This window comes from Cryptomeria japonica, chromosome 2, assembly GCF_030272615.1.
Source record: "Cryptomeria japonica chromosome 2, Sugi_1.0, whole genome shotgun sequence".
Lineage (NCBI taxonomy): Eukaryota > Viridiplantae > Streptophyta > Pinopsida > Cupressales > Cupressaceae > Cryptomeria > Cryptomeria japonica.
Window position 1 is genome coordinate 503,654,874 of NC_081406.1, and position 25,297 is coordinate 503,680,170.

Below are 25,297 nucleotides of genomic sequence, written 5' to 3' on the forward strand. Positions count from 1 at the left end.
ACTTGCTTCCTCTCCACCATTTATTGGAGTTGGTAAAGCCTTGTACCTCCTTCTAATTGCTTGCAAACAAGAACAAGGAGTGGTTTTTGAGACTTGTCCATGGGTTTGAGGTTGCGAAGATCAATTAATGATCCTTGAGGCAAAATTGTAATGCCCAGCTAGCTACCACAGTCAGTTATGACCGATTTTTTACATTTTTGTTGAAGATGTTTATGTATTCTTCCTTTTCCAAACAGCAGGTATGAAGGACAACAACTATCAAAAGGCAGAGAAATGAATGAAAGCACCAATTAGACCTTTTGAAAAGTGTTTCTGATAGTGGAAAGTGCAGGTCCAAAGTGAAAAAGCAGTGAAAGGACAAATTGCAGTGATACTTAGTTTGACAGTGCATGTTTCATTGTTTGTAACTGCCTAATGCCTTTTGTGCAGGGCTAACATAATTCCTTCTTGTCTCTAAAGTTATTCATGTTTACATGCTTCAAATTGTAATTGGTTTTCATACTAAAGAAGTGTTTGTAGGCAGTAATCATGAAAAAGTTGTCATTGTTGTATACCCCTCATGAGCAATTTTTGTAAATCTTGTTCCCTAACCTTGGAAAGGTGTAAAACTATATTTTTGTGGCTTAACTAGAATGTAACATGGTATAACCAAGTCTGCATGGTTCATATTGAAGGTCTCAAACTTGTTAGTCCATATTTGCCACCAAAACCCTTCCAAACCCTCCTTTTTGCACCCATTTTTGGGACAGTCATGGAGAAGGCTTAATGGACCTTAAAACTCAGAAAATCTTCAAGAACTCCCAAAAGGGTATCCATAAATAAGATTATTTCAATCTGGAAGTCCATCGTTGGAGAAGGGTGAGCACAAAACCCCAAAAGGAGAGCTAATTCCTTGTAGCCCGTTTTAGGCCTAAAAATTGGTTTTTGTCAAATCGGGTGCACCAAAGAGGGTTGTAAGGCATAAAAAACCATTAAATCCAGTTGGGACAAGTTGTTCTTGCATACATTGAACATATTTGGCGAGGTAGACTCCATAAGTTGGTTGTAGCACTTGAGAAGGATCACTACACTCCAAAACGTAGAAGGCCAAAGACACCCATGGGGGTATAACTTTACACAAACTTGCAATCCAATAAAAGAAGACCTTGTGCAGTCAGAGAACAGTTCAAGACAGAGGAATGAATTCCAATTGAGTGAGTAAGGTGAGAGGTTACCAAGCCAGAGCAACTATGGAGTTGCAGCCCTTGAGCAACCAAGAAGTTTTTGTCTTAGGGAGGTGGAACAAGGAGAGTTGCTAGGTTGACTATAAACCAGTTTGCACTCTGATTTTAAGCAACAAAACCTTGAAACTAGCAAGGACCTATTACTTAGTGAACATACAAGCCACTTGGCAACCTTCTTGCATTACCTCCCTATCATGTATCTTCACCAACTTTAGCTTACCTTTTTTAAGGACATTTCGAATATAATGATATCAAAACTCTATGTGCTTCATTCGTAAATTGAAAGCTATTTTTTTGTCAAATGAATTACACCTATGTTGTTACCATCCAAAATCAAGTCTTGTTGTCTACTACTCATTTCAATAGTAACGGTTACAACCACATCTCCTTAGTTCCTATTATTGCAATATATTTTGTGTCCATAGCAAAAAGAGCCACCGCCTTCTGCAACCTAAAAATCCAATTGATGGTTGTCCTTGCAAATGTGAACACATACCTTATGGTGGAACATTTTTATTCAATTCACCAACCATGTCTTAATCAACATATCCTTGTTATCCTACATCTTCTTCTCTAAACCTCAATGTATGATTTGATGTGCTCTTTAGATATCTCAAAATCCATTTTACAATTTGCCAATGTATTTTTCTTGGATAACTCATATACCTACTAATCAGTTCCACTACATTAGCAATGTCTAATGTTGTGCAAAGCATTGGACACATAAGGCTCCCAACAGCATAGTAGGGCATTGTTTTAATGTATACTTTTTCTTCATGTTTCTTAGGACACATCTGAGAAGATAATTTTAAGTGACCAATGAAAGGGGTGCTCATTGCCTTAGCATTCTTATACTAAACCTATTCAATATATTTTTCCTACGACGATTTTATTTTCTTCTCTCTATGTCTAATAACTTTCATTCCAAGAATTTGCTTGGCAATCTCCAAAACATTCATTAAAAAATTATTAACCAATTGTTGTTTTAAATTGCTACCTACACCATACCTGCTCATATCACTTGCATATCACCCATATACATTAACAACAACACAAACTCGCCATTTTCCAAAGAGTCTTATGATACACACAATGGTTAATTCACATCTAGAAAACTTTTGCTCAACCATAAATGAATCAAATTTTAAATACCATTTACCTTAGAGCTTGTTTCAAACTATGCAAAGTTCGATGGAGTTTGTAAACCAAATTTTCTTTATCTTCTTCCTCAAAGTATTTTCGTTGTTTCATGTACAATTCTTCCTCCAAGTCAACATGTAGAAAGTTTGTCTTGACATCAAGCTACTCCAATTCAAGATCAATAATTGCTACCAAACCTAACATTACTCTAATATAGGTCATTTTCACAATCAATAAAACATTTGTGAAATCAATGCTCTTCTATTGATCATAATATTTAATCATCAATCTAGTCATGTATCTCTTCTCACCTTCTTCCTTTAACCTACATATCCATCTAGTTTTCAATGCTTTCATGTTAGGTGGAGAAGGCACTAAATATCGTGTATTATTTTTCATCAAAGATCCCATCACATCTCTCATAGTCTTCGTCCACTATTTGTTTTCTTCACATGCTTCTTCACAATGTAAAAAGTTCAACTTCATTGGAAAGCAACAAATGTTGAATGAAACCATTATATAAAGTAATGGAGCTATGCGCTCCCAAGTGGACCTTCAAACCTAAGAAATCAATTCTTATGGAGTACCCTCCTCATAAGTACTAGTGGATGACCTTACTTTTCATTATCATAAAATTTGGGGGTTGAACTTGTGGTTGTATCTATGGATAAAGTTGCACCAATGTGTTTGATTTAAAATCTCAAGTTTGAACACACCACTCTCATTTGTGAAGTACACCTTGGCTGATATTGCTTGTTTACAATCTCTCTCCCATTTGTGACATACTCCTTGGCTACTATTGCTTGTTCTGCTAAATTTGCCATTACCTTTTCATTGAACACATCTCCACTTTGCATGACTTGCTTGGTAACTAGATCCCACTACTTCTAACCATATTTTTCATCTCCATATCCAAAGAAGATACACCTTTTAGACTTCACATCAAGCTTCATTTGTTTCCTAGTGGAATATAAACAAAGACTTCACACCCAAACACTCATAGATGATCATAAGAAATCCTCTTTCCTAACCACCTCTCTAGAATTTCAAAATCTAACCAAGAGGATAGACCTTTGTTAACCAAGTACACTTGTATTTACAACCTCAACCCAAAATTATTTTCCTAATCCGACTTTTCAGAGCATACTACATGTTATTTCTAAAATGGTTCTATTTAATCTTTTCATTGCACCATTCTCTTATGGTGTAAGAGGAACAATCTTGATTCTTTGAATGGCATTTTTTGCACAATATTAATCAAATTCTTTTGAACAATACTCACCCCCATTGTCAATTTTTAAACATTTAATCTTGCTATCAATTTGACTTTTTAAAAGTGCTTCAAAAGTTTTGTACATACCAAACACTTCAAACGTATTTTTCATCATATAAATTCAAACCTTCCTAGTGCAGTAACCTAAAAAAGTAACAAAATAACTTGACCCACCAATAAATGCTAACTTTGAGAGATCAACGACATGAATGCACTACCTCCAATGGACGTTACTTCTCACGTTTCTTGGTAGAAAATATTGCCCTCTTCTATTTGTCATATATGCATTCCTTGCTCAACTCCAAATCCTACCGATTTCAAACTTGAATACTAATCCTTCTACAAGATCTCAAGACCTTTCTTGCTCATGTCACCGAGCCTTTATGTCAAATTTGTGTTCTACCATAAACAACTATCATTTCAACTCCCACTTCTATTTGAACCTTAGCACATATAATATATCTAAATTGCTTCGTCGCCAATGCTCCTTTCATCACCTTCCACGTTCTTACTCATATGTCAATTACATCCTTGAGCATCCAACTATCCAGCTAAAATCATATTTCTTTTGAATTGAGGAACATGTCTAACATCCTTTAGCAATCAATTGTTATCTTTTAACAATTTTAATAAAATATTTCCCTTGACAATGAGTATTGCAAGGCTCGTCATCATTGAGACAAACTTCCAAGATTACTAGTTTGATCATTTTTAAAATAATCTTCACATTATGTCACATCAAATGATGCTCTTAAGTCAAGCACTCAAACATCTGCAATGGCTTCTCGTGTAGGAGAAACAAGAGCACATGCAGCTTCTTCACAAGTTATATTTGCCTCCTTTTCTTTTGACTAGTTTTGAACCTTTTTAGATCCAAACTTTTTAAGCGGCCAACAATTTCTCATTATGTAGCCTTCCTTACCACAATACCGACAACTGGTATTCCTACATCTAGATTTTTGATCTTATGCTAGACTTTGATCTTCTTCTATAATTATTCTTACCTCATTGTTGTGATCTATCCACCTCTCCTACCAATTACCAAATGAAAAACCTTGGTTTTTTCTTCTCATGTCCTCACCAAGAAGAATCCTAACAATGTCATCAAATTTTACCATTACAACTTGAAAGAACACAACAACAAAATAGCCTTGATTCCATAACCCTATTATTGTCTTTTATTATGAGACATTATACAAAACATTGCTACATAGAGAATAATTGTGACCATCGCCTTCCAATCCAATTTGTTTCCAACATTCCAATTAATTTTTTTTATTTTTCTTCCAATATGATTGAAATATCCTTCTAGATCAAAAGAGCTTAGCACTACAACTTCACATCTTAAAATTCTATCTTAAGAATTTCGCAATTCTCCATTTGTCTCTCTCTTAAGAAATACCAAATAAATAAAAATATATATATCATCAAATAGTTTTAAAAAAAAAAGAAAAAAAAAAAAAAGAGATTCAAAATGTTTATTCTTTTCTATCATGTAGTATCTTTTTAGTGTCTTCCCCTTTGCCTTTTCTTTTTAAATTTCCTTTGTCTTTTTGCATTTAGATGTTTTTTATTGGTTTATTGGTTTATTGGTTATTTTTACCTTTATTTATTTATTTATTCATTTCTATTTTTATCTTCCTTGATCTTCTGCCATTTCCTAACCCACGTCTCTTTTTATTCTTTCCCAGTTCTGCATCTCACTATCTTTCATCTCTTTGGAATTCTTAATCATCCTGATGTTGAATCACTGAACGTGATTCAAAACGTTGATCATAAAAATTGCACACACAATTGAATCAAGAACTAAGTGAATAATAGCATGGATTGTAGAAATATTAGAAGACAAATATAGCAGCAATACATGCATAACCAATTTTAATAATTGCAGCAAATGCATAAAAAAAATTACGAAAAATGTCATCACATGCAGACGCAGAGACGAAACAAAGGGAGTAAACGAAACGTAGAGGACTTCTCCTAAACCAGCATTCACACGCATAGAGGTCGCTATGCCTTAAATTGATATCGTTTGGGATGTCAATGCTCCTCCTTTCTATATGCCTCCTGAATACATGTTCAGGAGTTATCTCTGCAAATTCGTCTTGGTGTTTTTGACACCCATTTACAGTTGCAGTTGGGTTGATCATGTGAAGCATGTGTAGATTGCCCTCCACGTTTCGGGGATCATTCCAGTATTGCCAAGTTCTCTGATGGGCAATGCCTATCACAACCCAGCTAAGTTGCATTTAAATTTATCTAATTTCTGCATTATAAATTTAGCATTTATTGTTTCCAGTCCCAACTCAATTATTTAGGTTAACTGTAAGTGCAATGCTCCTTTTTAAATTGAATTCTAGATATGAATGAAGGGGGTGGATTTTCGTCATAAGAACTGAATTATAAGATCTCACAGCTTGCTTGCCCTGTTCAAAAAGACCAATGGAACTTATAAAGGCAAAAAGAAAATCTTATTTCATGCTTAACCGTTGCCAGGAGATATTTATCTAGAAAGGGCATTACAAGCACGTACCAGACTCCGCACAAAAAAATGATATTTTTAAAACACAGAGCTAACGATATCTTCCTAGAAGAAGGCGTTCAGGCATTTCATGCCATATTGATAGTATTTATTTCTTAGTAAAATAAAAATTGAACGCTTGGCTCATTTAAGAAAAAAAATATTGCATTGACCGGCTTGATTCAAAATGTACTTGCCGAATTGCATTACAGAGAAAAGGTGTGTAAAATCATTTTCCACTATTTTGTCAGGAGACTCAAAAATATGTCTCGACTCCAACAGTCGTCTTAAGTATGCAAACAGTTTTACTCAACCACTGCCATTAAATCCCCTAAGCGACAAAAACAAAGCCTTTCCCTTGTACCCAAGTTCACCTGCAATTGATATGCAATGACATTACTATAGAAAATATTGCCCTCTTCTATTTGTCATATATGCAATGCTCGCATAACTCCAAGAACTCCAGACCTTTCTTGCTTATGTCACCAAGCCTTTTATGTCAAATTTATGTCAACTCCAACTTCTATTTGACCCTCTAGCACATATAATGTATCTAAATTGCTTCCTCTCACCACTACTCCTTTTGTCACCTTCCACATACTACATCCTTGAGCATCCAACTACCCAGCTAAAATCGGATTTCTTTTGAATTGAGGAACATATCTAAAATCAGATTTCTTTGAGGAAATATGTCTAGCATCTTTTAGCAACCAATTACCAAATGAAAAACCTTGGTCAAAGAATCCTAACAACGTATTCAAATTTTAACGTGCTTCCCTTCATATTAGATATCGAGTTGCTAACAACCATTATAACTCGGAAGAACACAACAATAAAATAGCCTTATCCCATAACCCTTTTGTTCTCTTTTATGATGAGAAATTAAACAAAACATTGTCATGGCCATCGCCATCCAAAAGCAATTTGGATTTTTTTACTTTTGTTCCAATATGAATGAAATATCCTTTCGGATCAAAAGAGCATTGCACTACAACTTCCACATCTTAAAATTCCATCTTAAGAATTTCTCGGTTCTCCATTTGTCTCTTTCATTTCTTGGTGCCAATAATTTTTCCAATTCTCTTCATCTATGACACCAATTGTTAAAAAAATTTAATAAATAAAATCATCGAATAGTTAAATAGCAGAGACATTTGAATACAGATATAGCAATATATGTGATTAACTAATTTGGATTTCATATATGTGGTTTACCAATTTGACCACATATTTCTCTTTTTTATTAATTGCAGCAAATGCATGAATTTTTTCTACAACAAATGTTAAATTCCCCGATTTATAAAAATCATCACATGTAGACGAAGCAACCAAACAAGGAAGGAAAACGAAACGTAGATGACTTCTCCTAAACCAGCATTCACACGCGTAGAGGTCACTATGCCTTGTGTTGATATCGTTTGGGATGCCAATGCTCCTCCTTTCTCCAAGCCTACCGAATACATGTTCAAAGGTATCTCTCCAAATTCGTCTTGCTGTTTTTTATGACACCCATTTACAATTGCAGTTGGGTTGATCATGTGTAGATTGCCCTCCGGGTTTGGGGGATCATTCCAGTATTGCCAAGACCTTTGACCATGCCTATAAGAATTCAACTAAGTATCGCATTTTATTTTATCTAATTTCTGCTTTACATTTATTGTTTCCAAGTCCCAACTCGTTTATTTAGGTTAAATGAATGTTATACTGTCTTAAAAAGTATCGCATTTTATTTTATCTAATTTCTGCTTTACATTTATTGTTTCCAAGTCAATTCTAGATGTGAATGTAAGGGGTGGATTTTCGTCATAACAACTGAATTATAAGATCTCACAGCTTGTTTGCCCTGTCGAAAAAGACCAATGGAACTATAAAGGCAAAAAGAAAATCTTATTTCATGCTTACCCTATGCCAGAAGATTTTTATCTTGAAAGGGCATTACAAGCATGTACCACAGACTCCGCACGCTAAAATGATATTTTTTAAACACAGAGCTAACAATGCCTTCCTTAAAGAAGGCGTTCAGGCATTTAATGCCATATTGATAGCATTTATTTCATAGTAAAATAAAAATTGAACGCTGGTCTTATATGAGAAAATATTGCATTGACTAGCTTGATTCAAAATGTACTTGCCGAATTGCATTACAGAGACAAGGTATGTAAATTCATTTTCCGCTATTTTGTCAGGAGACCCAAATATGTCAAGACTCAAGACTCCAATAGTTATCTTAGTGTGCAACCAGTTTTACTCAACCACTGCCATTAAATCTCCTACGCGACAAAAACAATGCCTCTCCCTTGTCCCCAAGCTCACCTGCAATTGATATTCGATCATCTCAACAGAGGTTAACATTGTATTGAATTTCAGCAATCATCGTGCAAGAATCATTTTGTCGTGTCATATATGTGCATATAGCAGAAAACAAATCTAAGGTAAACTAAGAGAATAGACAAGTCACTGATACCTCATAAGCATTTATATCTGAGAAAATAACCTGCCAAAAACAGAAAGCCTGGTAAGTTAATTATCCTATTAAAAATGGAATACTTGTAGGCATTTCTCTTCCTTGCGGGCATGGAACCACAAATAACCTCCCTACCTTTTTTCCTTTCTCCACAACTCCAGCCTCAGCCTCAGAACCTACTGAAATGACCTGCCAAAGTAAAATAAAAAAATTCAATTTCAAGATAACCATCCCAAGAATGTATTTTCCTTAGACAATCGTCCAGATATTACATGATAACAAAGAGATGGCCAGGATATGTCGGTTCCTCACCTCACCCATAAGATAGCGTTCAAATTTAACTGCTGCTTTGGGCAACAAGACCCCTCCAGCAGATTTCTGGTATCCAATATTTTCAATTATTGGTTAGCTTTACCCATTCAAGAGACAAAACAAGATATTTGGACTGCTATTCTAAACATATCCAGTACCAAAAATATCAGAAAATATTAATAGATCATAAGAAAAAAATGTGTTGAAATTTTTTCAAAATTACCTTTAAAATAAGTTTGAATCCTGTAACTTTTTCTTATACCTTAGGTGTTTTTAATTCATGTTATAAAACAGGAAAACCATACAAGCCAAATTATGAATAGAGTTCTCCGAGGTAGCAAAATCACAAAACACACTCAAGACTCCTTGGCCATTAAAACTGCAGAATAGTGCTAAAAAAATGAGTTAAAAACATCCGGGAAGCATAGACCAAACTTTTGCTTTGCTTTTGCACAGCTACTTCATACTTTGGTGTTGCTATGTGACAAATACAGAAAATATAACATACATAGCAGAATTTGAAGACACGGGAGCTTTTGAGTGAACGTAAGCATTCAACATATTATATACATTACGAATGATGTAAGCATTGGTTAATGTTTATTCAAGAATTGGGCGTGACCAATATACGACTGCCAGCTGCTAGGTGCTTGTAAGATAAAGGTCAGCAGTTGGAAACTTATGCCCCTGGTATGTCCCTGATCAGTCTGGCTAAACTTCACCAAAAAGAGGCAGATTAAATTGATTACTAGAGACAATCATAAACCTGGTAAAGCTAAAACGCTGATGTAAGAAGCAATGAAGGTGATTTTTACAGGAGTCGAAATTAATGTTTATTCAAGAATTGGGCGTGACCAATACACTGACTGCCAGCTGCTGAGTGCTTGTAAGTTAAAGGTCGGCGGTTGGAAACTTATGCCCCTGGTATGTCCCTGATCAGTCTAGCTAAACTTCACCAAGAAGAGGCAGATTTAAATTGATTGCTAGAGAGAATCATAAACCTGGTAAAGCTAAAACGCTGATGTAAGAAGCAATGAAGGTGATTTTTACAGGAGCCGAAATTATAACCTGAGCGAAGATAATGAAGGATTGTAACTGATTTCCCTGTTAACAGGAAAAAATATTTATCCAAGAAAAGGCTTTCCCATTTTTTCGGGACTAAGCAATAGTAACTGGAGGTCTTTAAGTTCTTAGCTTAGCTTAACCAGGTAAAACCTAAGTAGGACAATAGGCATTCTAAAGTGACGGCAAGGCACAAAGCATCCTGTTGTAACAACACGGCCAACATATTTAAAAATAAAATAGTTCTATAGTACAATAAAAAAACAAAAAATTAAAACTTACATGTCCATATGTAATTTATGTGTTCATATATTTATGCAGTAAATAAAATAAAACAAATCTTAAATTAATTAAAATGTATGTATCCACACATGCATGTATTAAATAGAATAAATCTGAAGTAATGTAAAATAACTTCGAACTCTTTAGATTTGTGTCAATATATGTATGTTGTAAACAGAATAGTTTTGATCATTTTTAAAACCAAAACATACCTTACAAACCTAATTTCACCCTAAAGGACCCACAGGGAACCTAAGGGGAAGCCTGGGAAAACCCAGGGCCGAATTGAGGGACTCACAGCCCAAGTGCCCAAAAAAATTTTTTTTTTTTTTTTTTTTCTCCCTTCCTCCAAGCTGTCATACGTATAGACTTTTTTGGATACCATGTGGTGTCCACTCTTTCAAATTAATATTATAAATGATTGGCACAAAAGTCGAGACATGAAAGCTAAGGAGATTCAGATGTTTGTGACTAATATCAAGTGCCCAAAAAAAATTTATTTTTTATTTTTTTCCCTTCCTCCAAGCTGTCATACGTATAGACTTTTTTGGATACCATGTGGTGTCCACTCTTTCAAATTAATATTATAAATGATTGGCACAAAAGTCGAGACATGAAAGCTAAGGAGATTCAGATGTTTGTGACTAATATCATATGTCACAAAACATCTACAAGACCTTCTCCAACTTGGATTTTTTAAGGTAATTCAGATTTTATTTTTTGGTGTATTTTTTGATTTTTTTTATTGTTGATATATAACATGTTATTTACCTTTTAATATTCTAATTTGTATTAATTTTTACACCATGTTAGATTGTCAAATCTCGATTTGTATCATCACATAAAATTGTGTTAAGATAACTTTTGAAGGTGTCAGATGTATTAACAATACTGTTTTCAACCCTCTTTGGAGTGTATGGAGACAATCAAGTGTAGAGATATTCCAAAATATCAAAGCATTGATCCAAGTTGATGAGTGGTGAGCTTGTGTGCAATATATTTTTTTCATTGAGCTCATCATCAACATGATTAAGTCTGCTGATACAAATTATTCATATATTGGTGAAATTTATGATGGATGGCATGGATTCCATGGATGCAAAAATAAAGAGAATGACCACACAAAGCATTATCAAAAAAGAACAAAAAATCATTGTTGACCATTGGAACAAGATAATTTGCAAAAAAACAAAGTTATTCATATATTTTTTTTTAAGCACGGGCATTCTTTCTGCGGTTTTGGGCCCTACATTCCAGCGAAGGAAGACACAGTGGATCCCACAAAGGAAAACGCAGAGGACATTTGGCTGGAACCAGGAGTATCGGGCGATTGGTGATCAGGGTTTAATATTTCTGGCAAGCAGATGTGAATGGGGCGCGGACCTTAACGAATCCCTGTGGCGTTTGAAGTTTTGGTTTGCCTACCCATCAGCACAATCCAGAAAGCTGTACAACGCTTTCACAAATCTCTGCAGACAGAAACTCATTGACAATATAAATTAATATCAGATCTTTCTGATTTTTCAGCAGCCTGGAGTTGATCGAGATAGGAGATCGTTAATAATTAAAAGTGCTTTGCAATTTCTCGCTCGGTATGGGCGAAACTAGAGTTATTGGCGCGTGGGCTGATGTGGGCTGGGATGATCCGCCGCATGTCCCACAGCTGGCCTTCACGAAGGGCAAATGGGTAGATATGGCGGCGCCGAATTGGTAGAGGGCAGACTTACGAAATTTCAGACCGGTCTCCAAGTATTTTCGAGGTTTTTTCAAAGGTCCAAGCAGTGGAAATTGGCGGAGTATGGACAGATCTGGTGAAGGGCATCAACGATTTTTGGATCGTAGGCATTTTGGTCAGGGCCCGCGGCAAAAGTTTATCCCAAATCATTTAAAGGGGCTTCCGGGTAAACGATCTACAGAGCTGGGAGGAAAACCGTCCTATGCAAAAGTTGTGAAGTTTTCATCTGTAAATGAGGCAATTAGGGTTTCTCGGCTGAACGCTGGTGAAAAGATGATTGACAAACAATCTAACAGTAACCCGCTTGCGTTATCTTTGTCACATCAAAGGGGGGATAAGGTAAGGGAATCTTCAACATCAGGAAAAAACGATAAGGTAAGTGAAAATCAAACCGGCTCTGATTTAGGAGGTGGGTCTTCACAAGTATGGGCTCCTGTTCCATGCATTGATTTACTTGATTCTGTTGTGGATTTGAAAGCTCGTTGTTTGCATACACATGTTATTTCTGGAGAAATATGGGGGGATGCAACTAGTTTATCTAAATTTCATCATGAATTGCAGAAAAAGTGGTTTGATATGCGTTATTTTCAATTACTCTCTGCAAATGCATTTATTATTGTTTTCAACTCTTCTTTTGTTAGGGATGAAGTTTTAAAATCTTCACATTACTAGTTTGGTAAAAATTTAGTGTTTGTTTCGGCTTGGAAACCATTTTATATCCCTGCTTGGTCAAGCTTTAAATTAGTTCCTTTCTGGTTTGGCTTGCCCAAATTACCGTTTGAATTTATGGACCCAGAGGTTTTGGAACAAATTGGTAATACTTGTGATTCTTTCTTATAATCAAGATTTGATTTTGTGGAGGGGGAGGTTCTGGTAAAAATCTGTGTCCTGACTGTTGTTTGTAACTAGGGTTATATGGGTTCGGATTGCCTTAAGGCAACATCCGAACCCCCTTTAGGACCGGATAGGAGGCAACATCTGAACCCCCTTTAGGACCGGGTCCTATCCTAGGGTAACGTGACCCTATCTTATGCACAACCCAATACCACGCTATGATAAATACACGCTGTTTAATTATTGGCGCCAAAACCCAAGGAGGCCGACTTGCATTTCAAGGAGTAAAAGATGTGTATAAAATAAGTGACAATTTACAAGTCAACACACATTCATTTCATTCATATGCAAAATAAGAAAACAGCTCTGCTCATCAAGTGCGAATTAATAAGGAAGAAGGCGAATTCATCCAGACTTATGCGAATTTGTGCAAGATGATATAGGTGGTGTTGTACAACTTGAAGGACATAGAAAGAACAGATCTGCCACACAAATAGATCACATCTGACAGAAAAGCTAAGTATTGTAATTGTGCATTTAAGAGGAGAATATATAATCTGACCTGTGGGTCTTTCATGCTAGGTTTTTCCTCCTTGGAGGTTTTCCCAGGGTATGTACTGTTTTATTTCTGATTTATGTTGGCTTATTAAATACTGCAAATCTGATTACAATCTAGGGCATATTTAATTTATGTTGGCCTAATAAAATACTGCAAATCTGATTACAACCTAGGGCATAATCAATTATATAAATCTGATTAATATACCTAAGGTTTAAAATTTACACTGACTAACCCTAATAATGTTTGCCCTCGAACCTGTATCATTAAATCTCATGAGGGTATCTAGAAACAACCAATTAATAAGTTGGAGAAAGACTTTGGTAAAACTTCCTTGCAATTAGATGCTCCTTTGCTTATGGATTTTTCGAAATCCTCTGTTCTGGATAAGGCAGAACATTTCTTGGGTAGTAACGATAATCCATTTCTGGATAAACTATTAGTTAATGGTTCCACTGGGAAACCTCCCGCTACTTTTGAGGTTAACCAAGCTATGAGGGATGTTGGGAAGCGGGAGGTTTATGTTGTGTCTCACGATCCGGAGTCTGTAGGGTTATTTACAAGTAAGGATAAGATAGTAGCTCACCAGAATATTGTGGTTTCGACGGACAACAATGTGGATGATCTGCTTCCAAATCTCACTACCTCGAATTGCTTGGATAAGTCACTAAATGATGGTGGTGGAAATCCTGTTTGTCCTATGAAGTCAAAAGAATACTTAGAAGATTGACAAGGGATTGCTCAGATTTTTGCGAAGAATGATGGGGTTGTTTCGGAGTCTAATGTTGGGGTTTCTTCTCTAAGGTTTCTTGATGATGCTATCCTTGCTCAACAAGTCAAAGAATTGGTGTCTAATTCTTCGCAGCATGTTGATGTGCATGTGGATAATAACGCCACCTTAGGAAATAATATTCAGTTGGGGGACATTCCTGTTATTGTGCCAGATGAAAATCTGGTTCACCAAGTAAATGATCTTTTTAAAGATCATGCGCATCAAATGGATGAGGACATTACGAATAGGGTTATCTGTTCCATTGAGAATGACTTGGGGGGAATTAAATCGACCCTTCCTATCTCTGCATCTGCTAACCCTTTTGAGGTTTTGGCCTCATCAAAAGTGGGCATCATAGAGAATTTAGCCATGACTTCTCCTAAGTCAAGTAAGAGTTTACCAATTGTTCAAACTACTCTAATTAGGGCTTCATCTGTGGTTTCTCCTGGTAGGGGTAGGCCTCCAAAGAATCGAAAGACTCAATTGGAAATTGATGCTGGGATTCAGCAGACTTTGTCTCTTTCTCCTGGTGTTGGGAAAGGGAAGCATTCAGTTTCTCTTGGTGACGCTATGAAAGGAAGTGGTACTCCTAAGGGTAAGAGGAGTAAGAGGTCTATTATCAACCCTCCTGTGACTTGGTCGGGGGTTGTGAAGCATAATCTTCACAGTAGTTTTGGAGAAGGAAAGTCTTCTCCGTCTAAAGGAAAGAGGGGAGCCTTGGTCTCCCCTCGAGAGCAATGAGAATTATATCTTGGAATGTTAGGGGCTTAAATGCCCCTAACAAGAGGCACTTAATTAAGTCCCAAATGGACTTAGTTAAGTGTGATATTTTCATGTTGCAAGAGACAAAATTGTCAAAGGAGTATGCTGATTTGGTTTTTTCTTCTTGGAGAAAGTGGGAATTCCTCTCCTCTCCAGCTTGTGGTGCGTCAAGGGGTTTGGCATTGCTTTGGAATAACTATAACATTGAGGTTGAGCTAGTTGCTTCTACTGTAAACTGGATGTTGGCCTTAGTTAAAAGCAAGCTTTCGAAGGTTAAGTTTTGGCTTTTTAATATTTATGCTCCTTCTGGTATTCAAAGGAAGACTAAATTATGGGGAGAACTTAAGAGGATTCTCCCCTTTAAGGCATGGTCCCTTTATAATATGTGGGGGGGATTTTAATGCTATCACTGACTTGGGAGAAAAGAAAGGAGGTATTCTTCCTAATAAAAAAATTATAGAAGACTTTGGGATGTTCATTAAGGACATGGGTCTTTTTGATTGTCAGTTTCAGAATGGGATTTTCATATGGACAAATATGCGAAGAGATTTTTCTCAGATTGCGGAAAGGTTAGACTAGTTTATGTTATCAGATGTTTGGATTGATTCAGAGTTCGAATTTTTTTCCTCTATTCTTCCAGTTTCGGGGTCAGATCATTTTCCAATTTCCCTATCAATTCTGGAAGATAAAGCTCCTTTTAAGTCACCTTTTAAATTTGAACCTATGTGGTTTAGAGATTCTTCCTTTCTGCCTTTGCTCAAAAAATGGTGGAGTTCTGCTCCTTATTGCTCTGGATCCTGAATGTTTCAGACTGCTAAGAAGTTGAGATTTTTGAAATTTAATATTAGAGAATGGAATATCTTGCATTTTAAGAACATCTTTCAAGAAAAACAGAGGATTCAAGATATGATTGAATGTCTTAATTCACATATGATTCAACATGGTATGATGCCTCTTGTTTTTGATGAACTAAAATTGCTAAAAGCAGAGCTTGAAGAAGTTTTGTCCAGAGAAGAAATTTATTGGAGACAAAAATCGAGGGAGATGTGGCTTTCAGATGGTGATAGAAATACAAAAAAATTTCACTCTTCAACAAAAATTAAGAGAAGTAGAGATAGGATATCTTGTATTGAGTGTCCAAATGGCAGACTTTTAACAGAACAGGAGGATATTGCTTCAGAGGCAATTAGGTTTTTTAAGTCACTATTGTCTTCGGATCATGGAGATCTTCATAATAACATTTCTTCTAATATGTCCTCTTTGGTATCTTCGGAAGATAATAAAATGTTGATGTCTCCTTTTTCTTTGGATGAAGTTAAGACTGCTGTTTTTGCAATGAACCCTGATAAGGCTCCGGGACCGGATGGCTTTACTCCTTTATTTTTTCAGAAATGCTGGGATTTTGTGGGAAATGGTGTTTTATTGGCCCTTGAGGAAGCTAGAAGGAATAGGTCTGTTTTGAAAGAGCTTAATACTACAATGATTGCAGTTATTCCTAAAAAAGAGGTTACCAAGACATTTGTTGATTTTCGCCCTATTGCTTTATGTAATACTTTGTACAAAATTTTTACCAAGGCTATTTCTTTAAGGTTGGCTAAAATTCTGCCTAGGATCATTTCTTTAGAACAAGGTGGTTTTGTTCCAGGTAGGGAGACGACAGAGGGAGCTACATTGGCGCATGAGGTTCTGCATTCTATTTCTACTCAGAGAATCCCGGCCATGATCCTCAAATTAGATATGATGAAAGCATATGATAGAGTAGAGGGAGGGGCGTTGTGTGTTGTTCTACTTAAATTGGGCTTTTCCAAGGCATGGGTCAAATGGATTCATGTTTGTATTTCTTCTACAAAGTTCTCGGTTCTAATTAATGGCTCCCCTTGTGGTTTTTTCTCCTCTTCTAGGGGTTTGAGGCAAGGGGATCCCCTACCTCCTTTCTTGTTCATTCTTCTAGCTGAAACATTCGATTGGGCTATAAGAGCCGCTAAGCTAGGAGGGCTTTGGAAGGGAATTAGGATTCAGAATGTTCCACAAAGCATTTCGCATTGCTTGTTTGCAGATGATACCTTGTTATTTGGTCAGGCCTCTTTGGGTGAGGCAAGAGTGATAAAGGGGATAATACAGAATTATGCATCCTTTTCTGGTCAGAGAGTCAATGTTGATAAGTCAAAGATTTTTTTCCTTCATGGTTCACAATTGGTTCAGGATAGATTGAAGATTTTTGGGGGGATTTGCATCTGGAAATCTTCCTTGTTCTTATCTTGGTATACCTTTCTTCATTAAACAGGATAGAGTTGAGTTTTGGGATAAGATCATTTCAATTATCTCTATAAGGATCCTATCCTGGAATCATAGATGGTTATCTTTGGCTGGTAAGATTGTTCTTATTAAGTCTGTCCTAAATGCTGTTCCTATTTATCTCATGTCTGTTTTGTAGTCTCCGAAAGCGGCTCTTGTTAGTTTGCAAGATACTTTTAGGTCCTTCCTTTGGAGTACTAATAAAGATGGTAAGAAGGAACTCCCTCTAGTAGCATGGGATAAAGTTTGTTTGCCTAAAAAACCTTGGGGGTACAAGCATGAGGAGTCTGGAAAGTCAGAATTTAGCCTTAGATGCTAAGTTGGTTTGGAAATTGTATGAAAGACCATTCTCCTTTTGGGCACAGATTATGTTTGCTAAATATTAAATAACGGACCAAGAGAGTATGTTTTTCAAGTTTCTAATTTACCGTCTGGTTCAGCTATTTGGAATTTTCTATGTAAATGTAGATCAGTGATTTTGCCTCATCTCTCATGGATTGTTCATAATGGTAGAAAGGTCAGGTTTTGGGAGGAAGTTTGGAATGGACATCCCCCTCTGGTGAACTCGAGGGATTGGTCTCCTTTAATTTCCACTCTTTCTTCCCTTTGGGGTGTCTTGGTGGCTGATTATTTTGAAATTGAGTATAGTGGGAATCTTAAGGTGGCAAAATGGAAATCAATTGAGTTTTTAGATATTGATCAAAATGTGAAATTGGAATATGAAAAGATGTTGGGGGAGAGAGTAATAATTCTTTCTGATGCTGACGATGAACTTATCTGGGCAAGGAATATCTCTAGCAAGTACACAGTTAAGGATGGCCATAATTCTCTCTTGGTTGCTAAAGATTTATCTACTTGGCCATACAAGCTGTTTTGGCATATGGCTTGCCTCCCAAAGGCTGGAAAGGCTGGTGCTTTTGCTTGGTTAGCAGTGCAAGACAGGGTCCTTACAGGAATGAGGTTGGACATGTTGGGTATTACTGCAGTATTTTCTTGTGTCTTTTGAAATAAAAATTTAGAATCCTCTGCACACTTGTTTCTTCACTGTGATTTTGCCTATGCTTGCTGGCAGTGGTTGTTTGAAAAGCTCAATCTATCCTTTGTTATTGGTAAGGATCTCCTTTCCCACTTTAGAGCCTGGCCTCTCCTGTTTGCCTCATCTTTCTATGCATGTCTTTGGATTATTTCTCCATCTATTGTGATTTGGAATATTTGGTTAGAGCGTAATAATAGGATTTTTAAACAAACAAGTTCTTCCTTGGCTAAGGTTTTATTGAGGATTGAATCTTCCATCTCTGAAGTTGCTTTGTCTTTTATCTATAAGAATTTGGAAACCCTTACCTCTTTTTCTCATTGGGATGGTAGGGTAACTCGAGTTTGGAGAATGTTATCAGTCTTACCTTCTCATGGATCTATTTTAAATAAGACTAATGCTATAAGTAAGAGAAATTTTGCTTGTTGGAAAACTCCTCCGCAAGGGCACTTTAAATTGAATTTTGATGGTGCTTCTCGTGGGAACCCTGGCCTGGCAGAGGCAGGTATGGTAATTTATGATCATAAGGTAAGATTTATTCAGGCTCGTTGTCATGCGATTGGTTTCAAGTCTAACAATTGTGCAGAATTCTTTGCTTTGTCCTTTGGTTTGGATATGGCTATATCTTTGGGAATTAAGGACTTGATAATTGAGGGTGATTCTATGGTTATTATTCAAAGTGTCATGAAAAAGAAGTCGAGTTGTTGGCAATTACAATATATACTTGGATCATATTTTGCAAAAATTAGATTTTTTTATTCCTTCTTGATTTCCCATTGTTATAGGGAAGTGAATAAGATTGCAGATTTCTTGGCTAACTTAGCCATTGACAGTGATGCTGCTAATATGCAAGAGGTAAGTGTGGATGAGATCCCTTCCTTGGTTTTGGAATATTTGAAGTAAAGAAGGGCATAGTTGTAGTCTTCATCAACCTCCTTATTTGGTGTGGCTTTTCTTTGGTGTGGGTTTTGCTATGCTTGATCACAATGTTTATTTTGACAGGGTCTCTGATTATGGTTTCCTTTCTGCTATATGGTATCATTCTAACCAGTGGTTTGGAGAATTGTGTTTCATAGAAGGGTGGTTCAGACTGGTGTTTTTTGGCAGCAATGGATATGCATCCTTCGGTGATCATACTTTAATCTTCCTTCTATATGCTTCTGTTGGCGGCTTCCTTTATATCTAATGCGGCTTATGTAATTGGGATGGGTTTTTTGATGTACTATGCCAATAGGCATTTGGTATTGGGTAGAATAGGCTTGTGTTACTTAAGCAATACTAAAGGGTTTTCTTACTGGTTATTTCCCTTAAGTGCTTTTTGAACCAGACACTGTAAAAAACTTTTAAAAATTAATATAGTTCAGTGGTTCTATCCACTTTTATAAAAATAAAATAAAAATAAAAAGATAATTTGCAAAAAGCAAAAATACACAAATTTCCTTTTTAGAAAGATCTTTATCAATATTTACATAGTGAGGTTTTATACCTTATTTCTTTATAAATAATAAATATTCATTTTAGGCCTATTTATTGATGTAGTCTATTTAATCCAAACACAATCCAACCTTCCACCCATGCCAAACCTAGTAATCGATAAATTATGCTATCAAACAAGATATTATAGTTAGGTGGGATAATTTTCTAAAACCTGGGACAAGAAAGAGTATGAGAAAGAAAGTTGTGGATGAATTTGCTTAAAAAATTGAAGCAAAGTTTGTGCCATTAGATTATCAACAAAAATGTTTCACCAATTTCAATATTCGAGACAAAAAAAACATAAGGGTACAAGAATATACTTATCAATTCATTAAGAATGACAAAAAAGAAAGCAGGTGTATGTCAAGGATTACATCCACTATTATACTCCAATAAGACCATTACCATGTTATAGGTTTGGTAAAATAGTTCATCAAGCATTTTAATGCTCTCAATGAGAAGAAAAACAAAAAGAGAAATGAACCAAGAAACATTAAAGCTCAAAGAGGAGGAGGAAGAACCCGTTATGGCAACTGAAAGAAGACAAATTTTGTTGGTAGAAAGAGCTGGCGCTATTCAAACGATGCAAGGGCAGCAGGAAGATGAAGAAAGATATCTAAGGAAGAACATTTTCCAGACATGATTGCAAGCCTAAAGGCAAGTAGTGTAAACTCATTAATAGTGATATTACGAAAAATATGGTTTCTAAATAAATGGGTCAACAACTAGATTAGCCAAGCTTAAAATATCCTTAGGGCCTCAAGTTTTAACCATACAAGTTGTCACAGATTCAACGAGGGCATAAGATTACAGTTGATAGAAAATGTCTAGTTTGTTTAAGTATTAAATTACACACCATCAAGATTATGTTATTGCTGGTATTCGCATGGATGCACATCATGTATTGCTAGGAAAATCCTGGGAAAATGATTGAAGAGTTGTCCATTGCAAAATAAACATACACAACATGTTCTTTAAGGACCGCAGGGGAACTGTTTTGGCTCTATTCAGTAAGAACATAGTGGCTAATTACCTCGCTCAATGAGGAAATGTACTAAGATTGTGAAAGAAACAAAAGAGTATCATGTTGAATGCAAAAAGCTAGGTATCATTCTTTCTACCTGCCGCCAACATAAGGAAATATTCATCAAATTGATTTGAAGCCTGAGGCAAGTCTCTCAAACATTGCTGCTCATACAATGACTCCTCAAGAGAATAAAGAATTAAAAAACATATTGCAAATCTGTTGAAATAGACATAAATTAGATAAAGTTGGAGATCATAGCATTGATTGCCCCTAAGAAAGCTGGCTATAGAAAAATATAAATAACCATAAAGAAAGATAATAAACAAGATCACAATGAAGTACATGGTTCCTTTGTAAAGAATGGATGATATTATGGATTCTCCGATTAGAGCAAGCTATTTTTCAAAGATAGATATATAGAGTGGCCAACATAAAATCCAAATCCAAGATAATACTAGCTTCAAGACAAAAAACAGGTTACACGAGTCACTACTTATGCTATTGGGTCCTACAAATGCTCCAAGCAACAAATATGAAAATCATGTAGGAATTATCATGATCATCCTTGATAAAAGTTATCATCGTTGACTTTGAGAAAACCCAAAATTTCTTCAGTTTATTAAAAAATATGTTGAGATTCTTAAATGGAAGAAAACTAAAGAAGTGGTAAATAATGTGTTGCCTCAAGCTGAATTTGGAACGAGATGAGATATGGGTCCCTGCAAGATTTTGAGGATATTTGAATATAATACTTATGAGCAAAAGTTACCAGAGAAAATTGATAAATCTCCCTACTTAGAACGTTGAGTAATTGTATGCTTATAGTTATTTCAAAGGAGATATTTCCAAGATTACAGATGAACAAAAATATGCAGTAAAATGCGACAAGCACCTGCAATGAAGTTGAAACAAAACCAAAAGAAATAGAACAATCATTAGATGAAGACTGCCAAATAAGACACTCCCAATACAAGCAGCATTTGGTAAAGTGGAAAATAACACCACAACAGAAAAACAAGCAGGTTTCTGAAATCAAATTTAAGATGCTTGGAGGAGAAAGATTTCTTCATTTTCCTTTAACCAAGAAAAAATGTTGCCGGGGCATTTAAATATAAGATTGTCATTACTTATTCAAAAATAAATATAGCTTTCTTTCTTAAAAAGGAAAGAAATACAGATTTGAAATAGAATTTTCTGCAAAACATGATGAGTAATGAGTAGCTTTATTTTAGGTGTCTTGTAGAAATAAAAAGCACGTTTATTCTAAGGAAACGAAACCTTTAGAGAGTATTGACCCCTTTTATATAAAAGAAAATAGATTGTTATCACGTGGGTACTGCTTCACTAAGTCAGGCTCTATAATATTCTCTAATTCCATTACCCTTACACTGAGACCCCCAAGTCCACTCTTAGGACTGTTAACTCACTATTAACCACTAAGTTGCACTCTTAAAAGTGTCCAGTTGCATTGCTACCTTCGACTTTATACTGGTAATCCTACCACTATAACATAGCCTATAAACTGATGAATCATACAAACCTATTTAATATAATGATCATTTAAGGTCACTGTTATCATAGATTTGTGATCGCTCATACAAATAACTGGGTCTTTAAAGCACTAGAGGTCTCATAGGACAGTTTAAGTCACATGCTTTCAAGTGTGCCCATTAGCACTCCCTTACATCCCCCAAGTTGCACTCTTTGGCCGTGGTCCCATTGAGGAGGATTAACACAAATTTGTCAGCAGGCGCTGCCTAAAAATATTTGGAGTCTTTTCCTAGCTAGCAGTCCCATTAAATTCTTTTCTTACAAGAATTGAAGGTAAAAGAGATATCAAGAACGCTGCCATATAAATATAAGTTCATATGCTGATGGGAAATGATTTGGCAACCCCCTTGCCAGTACCAGCTGAAAGCCAATAAGTTACATATTTAGAGTTCCTATTTTACAGGGAAATTTTCGTTTTCTTCTTGGAACTGTACTTTTCCAATTCCAGACTATCCTTAGATTTAAAAATAGAAACCCAAACCCGTTCCGTACAACTTGCGACTCCATGTTTCGCTCTAACAAACGTCTCCGTCACAATTACAGTACAGCTTCTGAGTAACGCTCTTAACATGTCCCTTTTTCCAATACGGCAAATGTTAATTCCTAGATGAACGGAAAGAGCAAGGGGCAGAGCCTTCATACCTCTGGTAAATCCTCCAGACGAACAAGAACCCTATCCGCTTGTGGAACTACCTGCGCATTATTTAACATAAAAAAGAAATTTCAAAGCATTTTCAAAATATTGAAAAACTAGAAAAACCTATATAAAATGTGCTCAAGATAAATTACAGTGCAAATATTACATACCTTCGAGATACTTATATAAAATGTGCTCAAGATAAATTACAGTGCAAAAATTACATACCTTCGAGATGTCTACATCTTGAGCCGCTGCTCTTATGCATACACCTCTCATGCGCCGATTCTTTATACCTGTCCAATTTATAATTAAGTTCCAGCTTGTCTCCTTTATTATCTGCAGTTTATATGAGTAACTAGAGAAAAATATAAAAACTTACAGGGAAAAGAGGCATTTCTCGAGCTGGCAGGGATTCGAACCGTGGTATTCAAGGGAGCCGAAGATACAGTACTAACAACTGCTGTAAGCCCTGCTGCTGCCGCCATGTGACCGTGCGCTAACGATACAGCAAACAATATTGCCAATAGAGCAGCTTAATCTTCTTTGTGGAATTCAACGTAATGAGATATGGTGAATGGAGCAAGGTTTAGGGCTTTCAGAAAAGGGGTTTGCATTTATTTAAGGTCATATGTCATGTGACCCTATTTATTTATTGAAGCTATGAAGATGATTCTAGATTATAGAAGCTTCTAGCAGTGGGCCGGCATTGGAGCGTTAAATAATTCGATGCTCATCGTTTATTTTATTAAATTATTATTTTTTATTATTAGGAAAAAAAAATTGAACGCTTTCTTCTTGATGCACCTAATCTTATGGTTTGTCACGTCAACACTACAAAATAATAGGTTAAACTCTTCAATTTTCATTCATGTAGTATGGTCTATCATGTATAATTTTAATGTTATAATAGATGTATTAGTTAATTATTGATGTATGTGTTTTGTTTGATAATTGTTATATATATAAATTACATTTATTTTGAAACTCTTGAATAAAATGAAGTTAATGTTAAATGTCTATTTTATATTAGATATGTATTAAGTATTGATGTATGGAAAATTTTTAGAATTGTTATATACACAAGTCACATTCACTTTGAGACTCTTGAATCAGACGAAAAGATATGTGTTCAAGAATTTGAAGATGATCAATTCTTGTCTTCATTGTTATAATTAAGAATGAATGTAATAATCATTCTTATAATTTTTCATTCATTAATGATACAATAGAAGTTCATTACTATCATAGATAAAATCTTAATTCTTTCATAAAAGTGCATACAATTCAACATGTTACCTTCTATGTGTGTTCTCCCTCTCCTTGGTATGTCTCTGAGTTGTAATTTTGCTTTCTAACTTTCACACCTTTTTCCAATTAAAGAGGCTTCAACTAAGAAGCAAACCAAAACTAGTTTTATATTACCTCATAGGTCACTAATACGATTTTTTATGTTTTTATTGTTACATTTTTTTTCTCTTCATTTTCCTTTTATAAACGAACCTTTTGTGATCACTAATTGTGATTGTGATGCAATGTTCATTGTTAATTTTTGCATAAATCCAACAATTTTCCAAACCTTTCCATTGTTATATTTAGCATCCCTCTTATAGAGCAATATCATCAAGATATCTTGACTTTATCTACTCATATGTGTCTGTATCTTTGGTTTACGGTTGTAGACTTTCTTTTTCCTTTATGTCACATTTTCTTGTTTTGACCCTATGATCTACCTTTACTACCAAGGTACAAAGACCATTGAAAAGTGTCATCTAAATTTTCAGCACCAAATGAATTGCACCTAACTTTTAGTTGGGCCAATCTATTTGATTGAAGAGGAAATATCAATGTCAGGTGGTGCCTTGGGTACTATAAGTTGGTCGGCGGATAACTAGCAGACAAAATTACTCTTTGCAAATTGTAAAAAGTGTTTTCGCAATGAATAAAAGAGTCATTTTGTCGATTGCATAGACACCACCCTATAAATTGTGGATTATTGGGGCTTTATTTAGAGTGTGGTGTAGTGTTGTTTAGGTAGGCAATTCCACTTACTAATGAATATATTGTTGTATCCTAGAGGTGAAATGAAATTGCTATTAGAGTGGATATTGAGACTATTATTGATTTCTTAGGTTACACTCTTATAGATGTGAATCACATTAGGACCGCTTCTTTATGAATAAAGTGTATGTAGATTATTTTGCAATGGAGTACCAAAAGAGTGAAAAATTGAATATGAAGAATTTCAAAATGACTTCACTAATGTCTTTAATTGCTTATTGCTTATACCATGCATGTTGGCATTACATAAAGACTATGAGTACTTGATAGAAGTCTAC

At 35.5% G+C, this 25,297-nt stretch overlaps 1 protein-coding gene across 1 annotated transcript; it reads right to left on the minus strand.

Annotated features, from left to right (window-relative positions):
• Positions 1-8,019: 8,019 nt before the first annotated feature.
• Positions 8,020-23,645, minus strand: LOC131078917 (10 kDa chaperonin 1, chloroplastic). Its single transcript, XM_058016755.2, has 7 exons — positions 23,341-23,645; positions 23,187-23,254; positions 22,964-23,014; positions 8,934-8,999; positions 8,757-8,810; positions 8,622-8,651; positions 8,020-8,470 (listed from the first exon to the last, which is right to left on the minus strand). The coding sequence occupies exons 1-7, from the start codon at positions 23,444-23,446 to the stop codon at positions 8,402-8,404; spliced, it is 444 nt and encodes a 147-aa protein (XP_057872738.2). The 5' UTR covers positions 23,447-23,645; the 3' UTR covers positions 8,020-8,401.
• Positions 23,646-25,297: the final 1,652 nt, after the last annotated feature.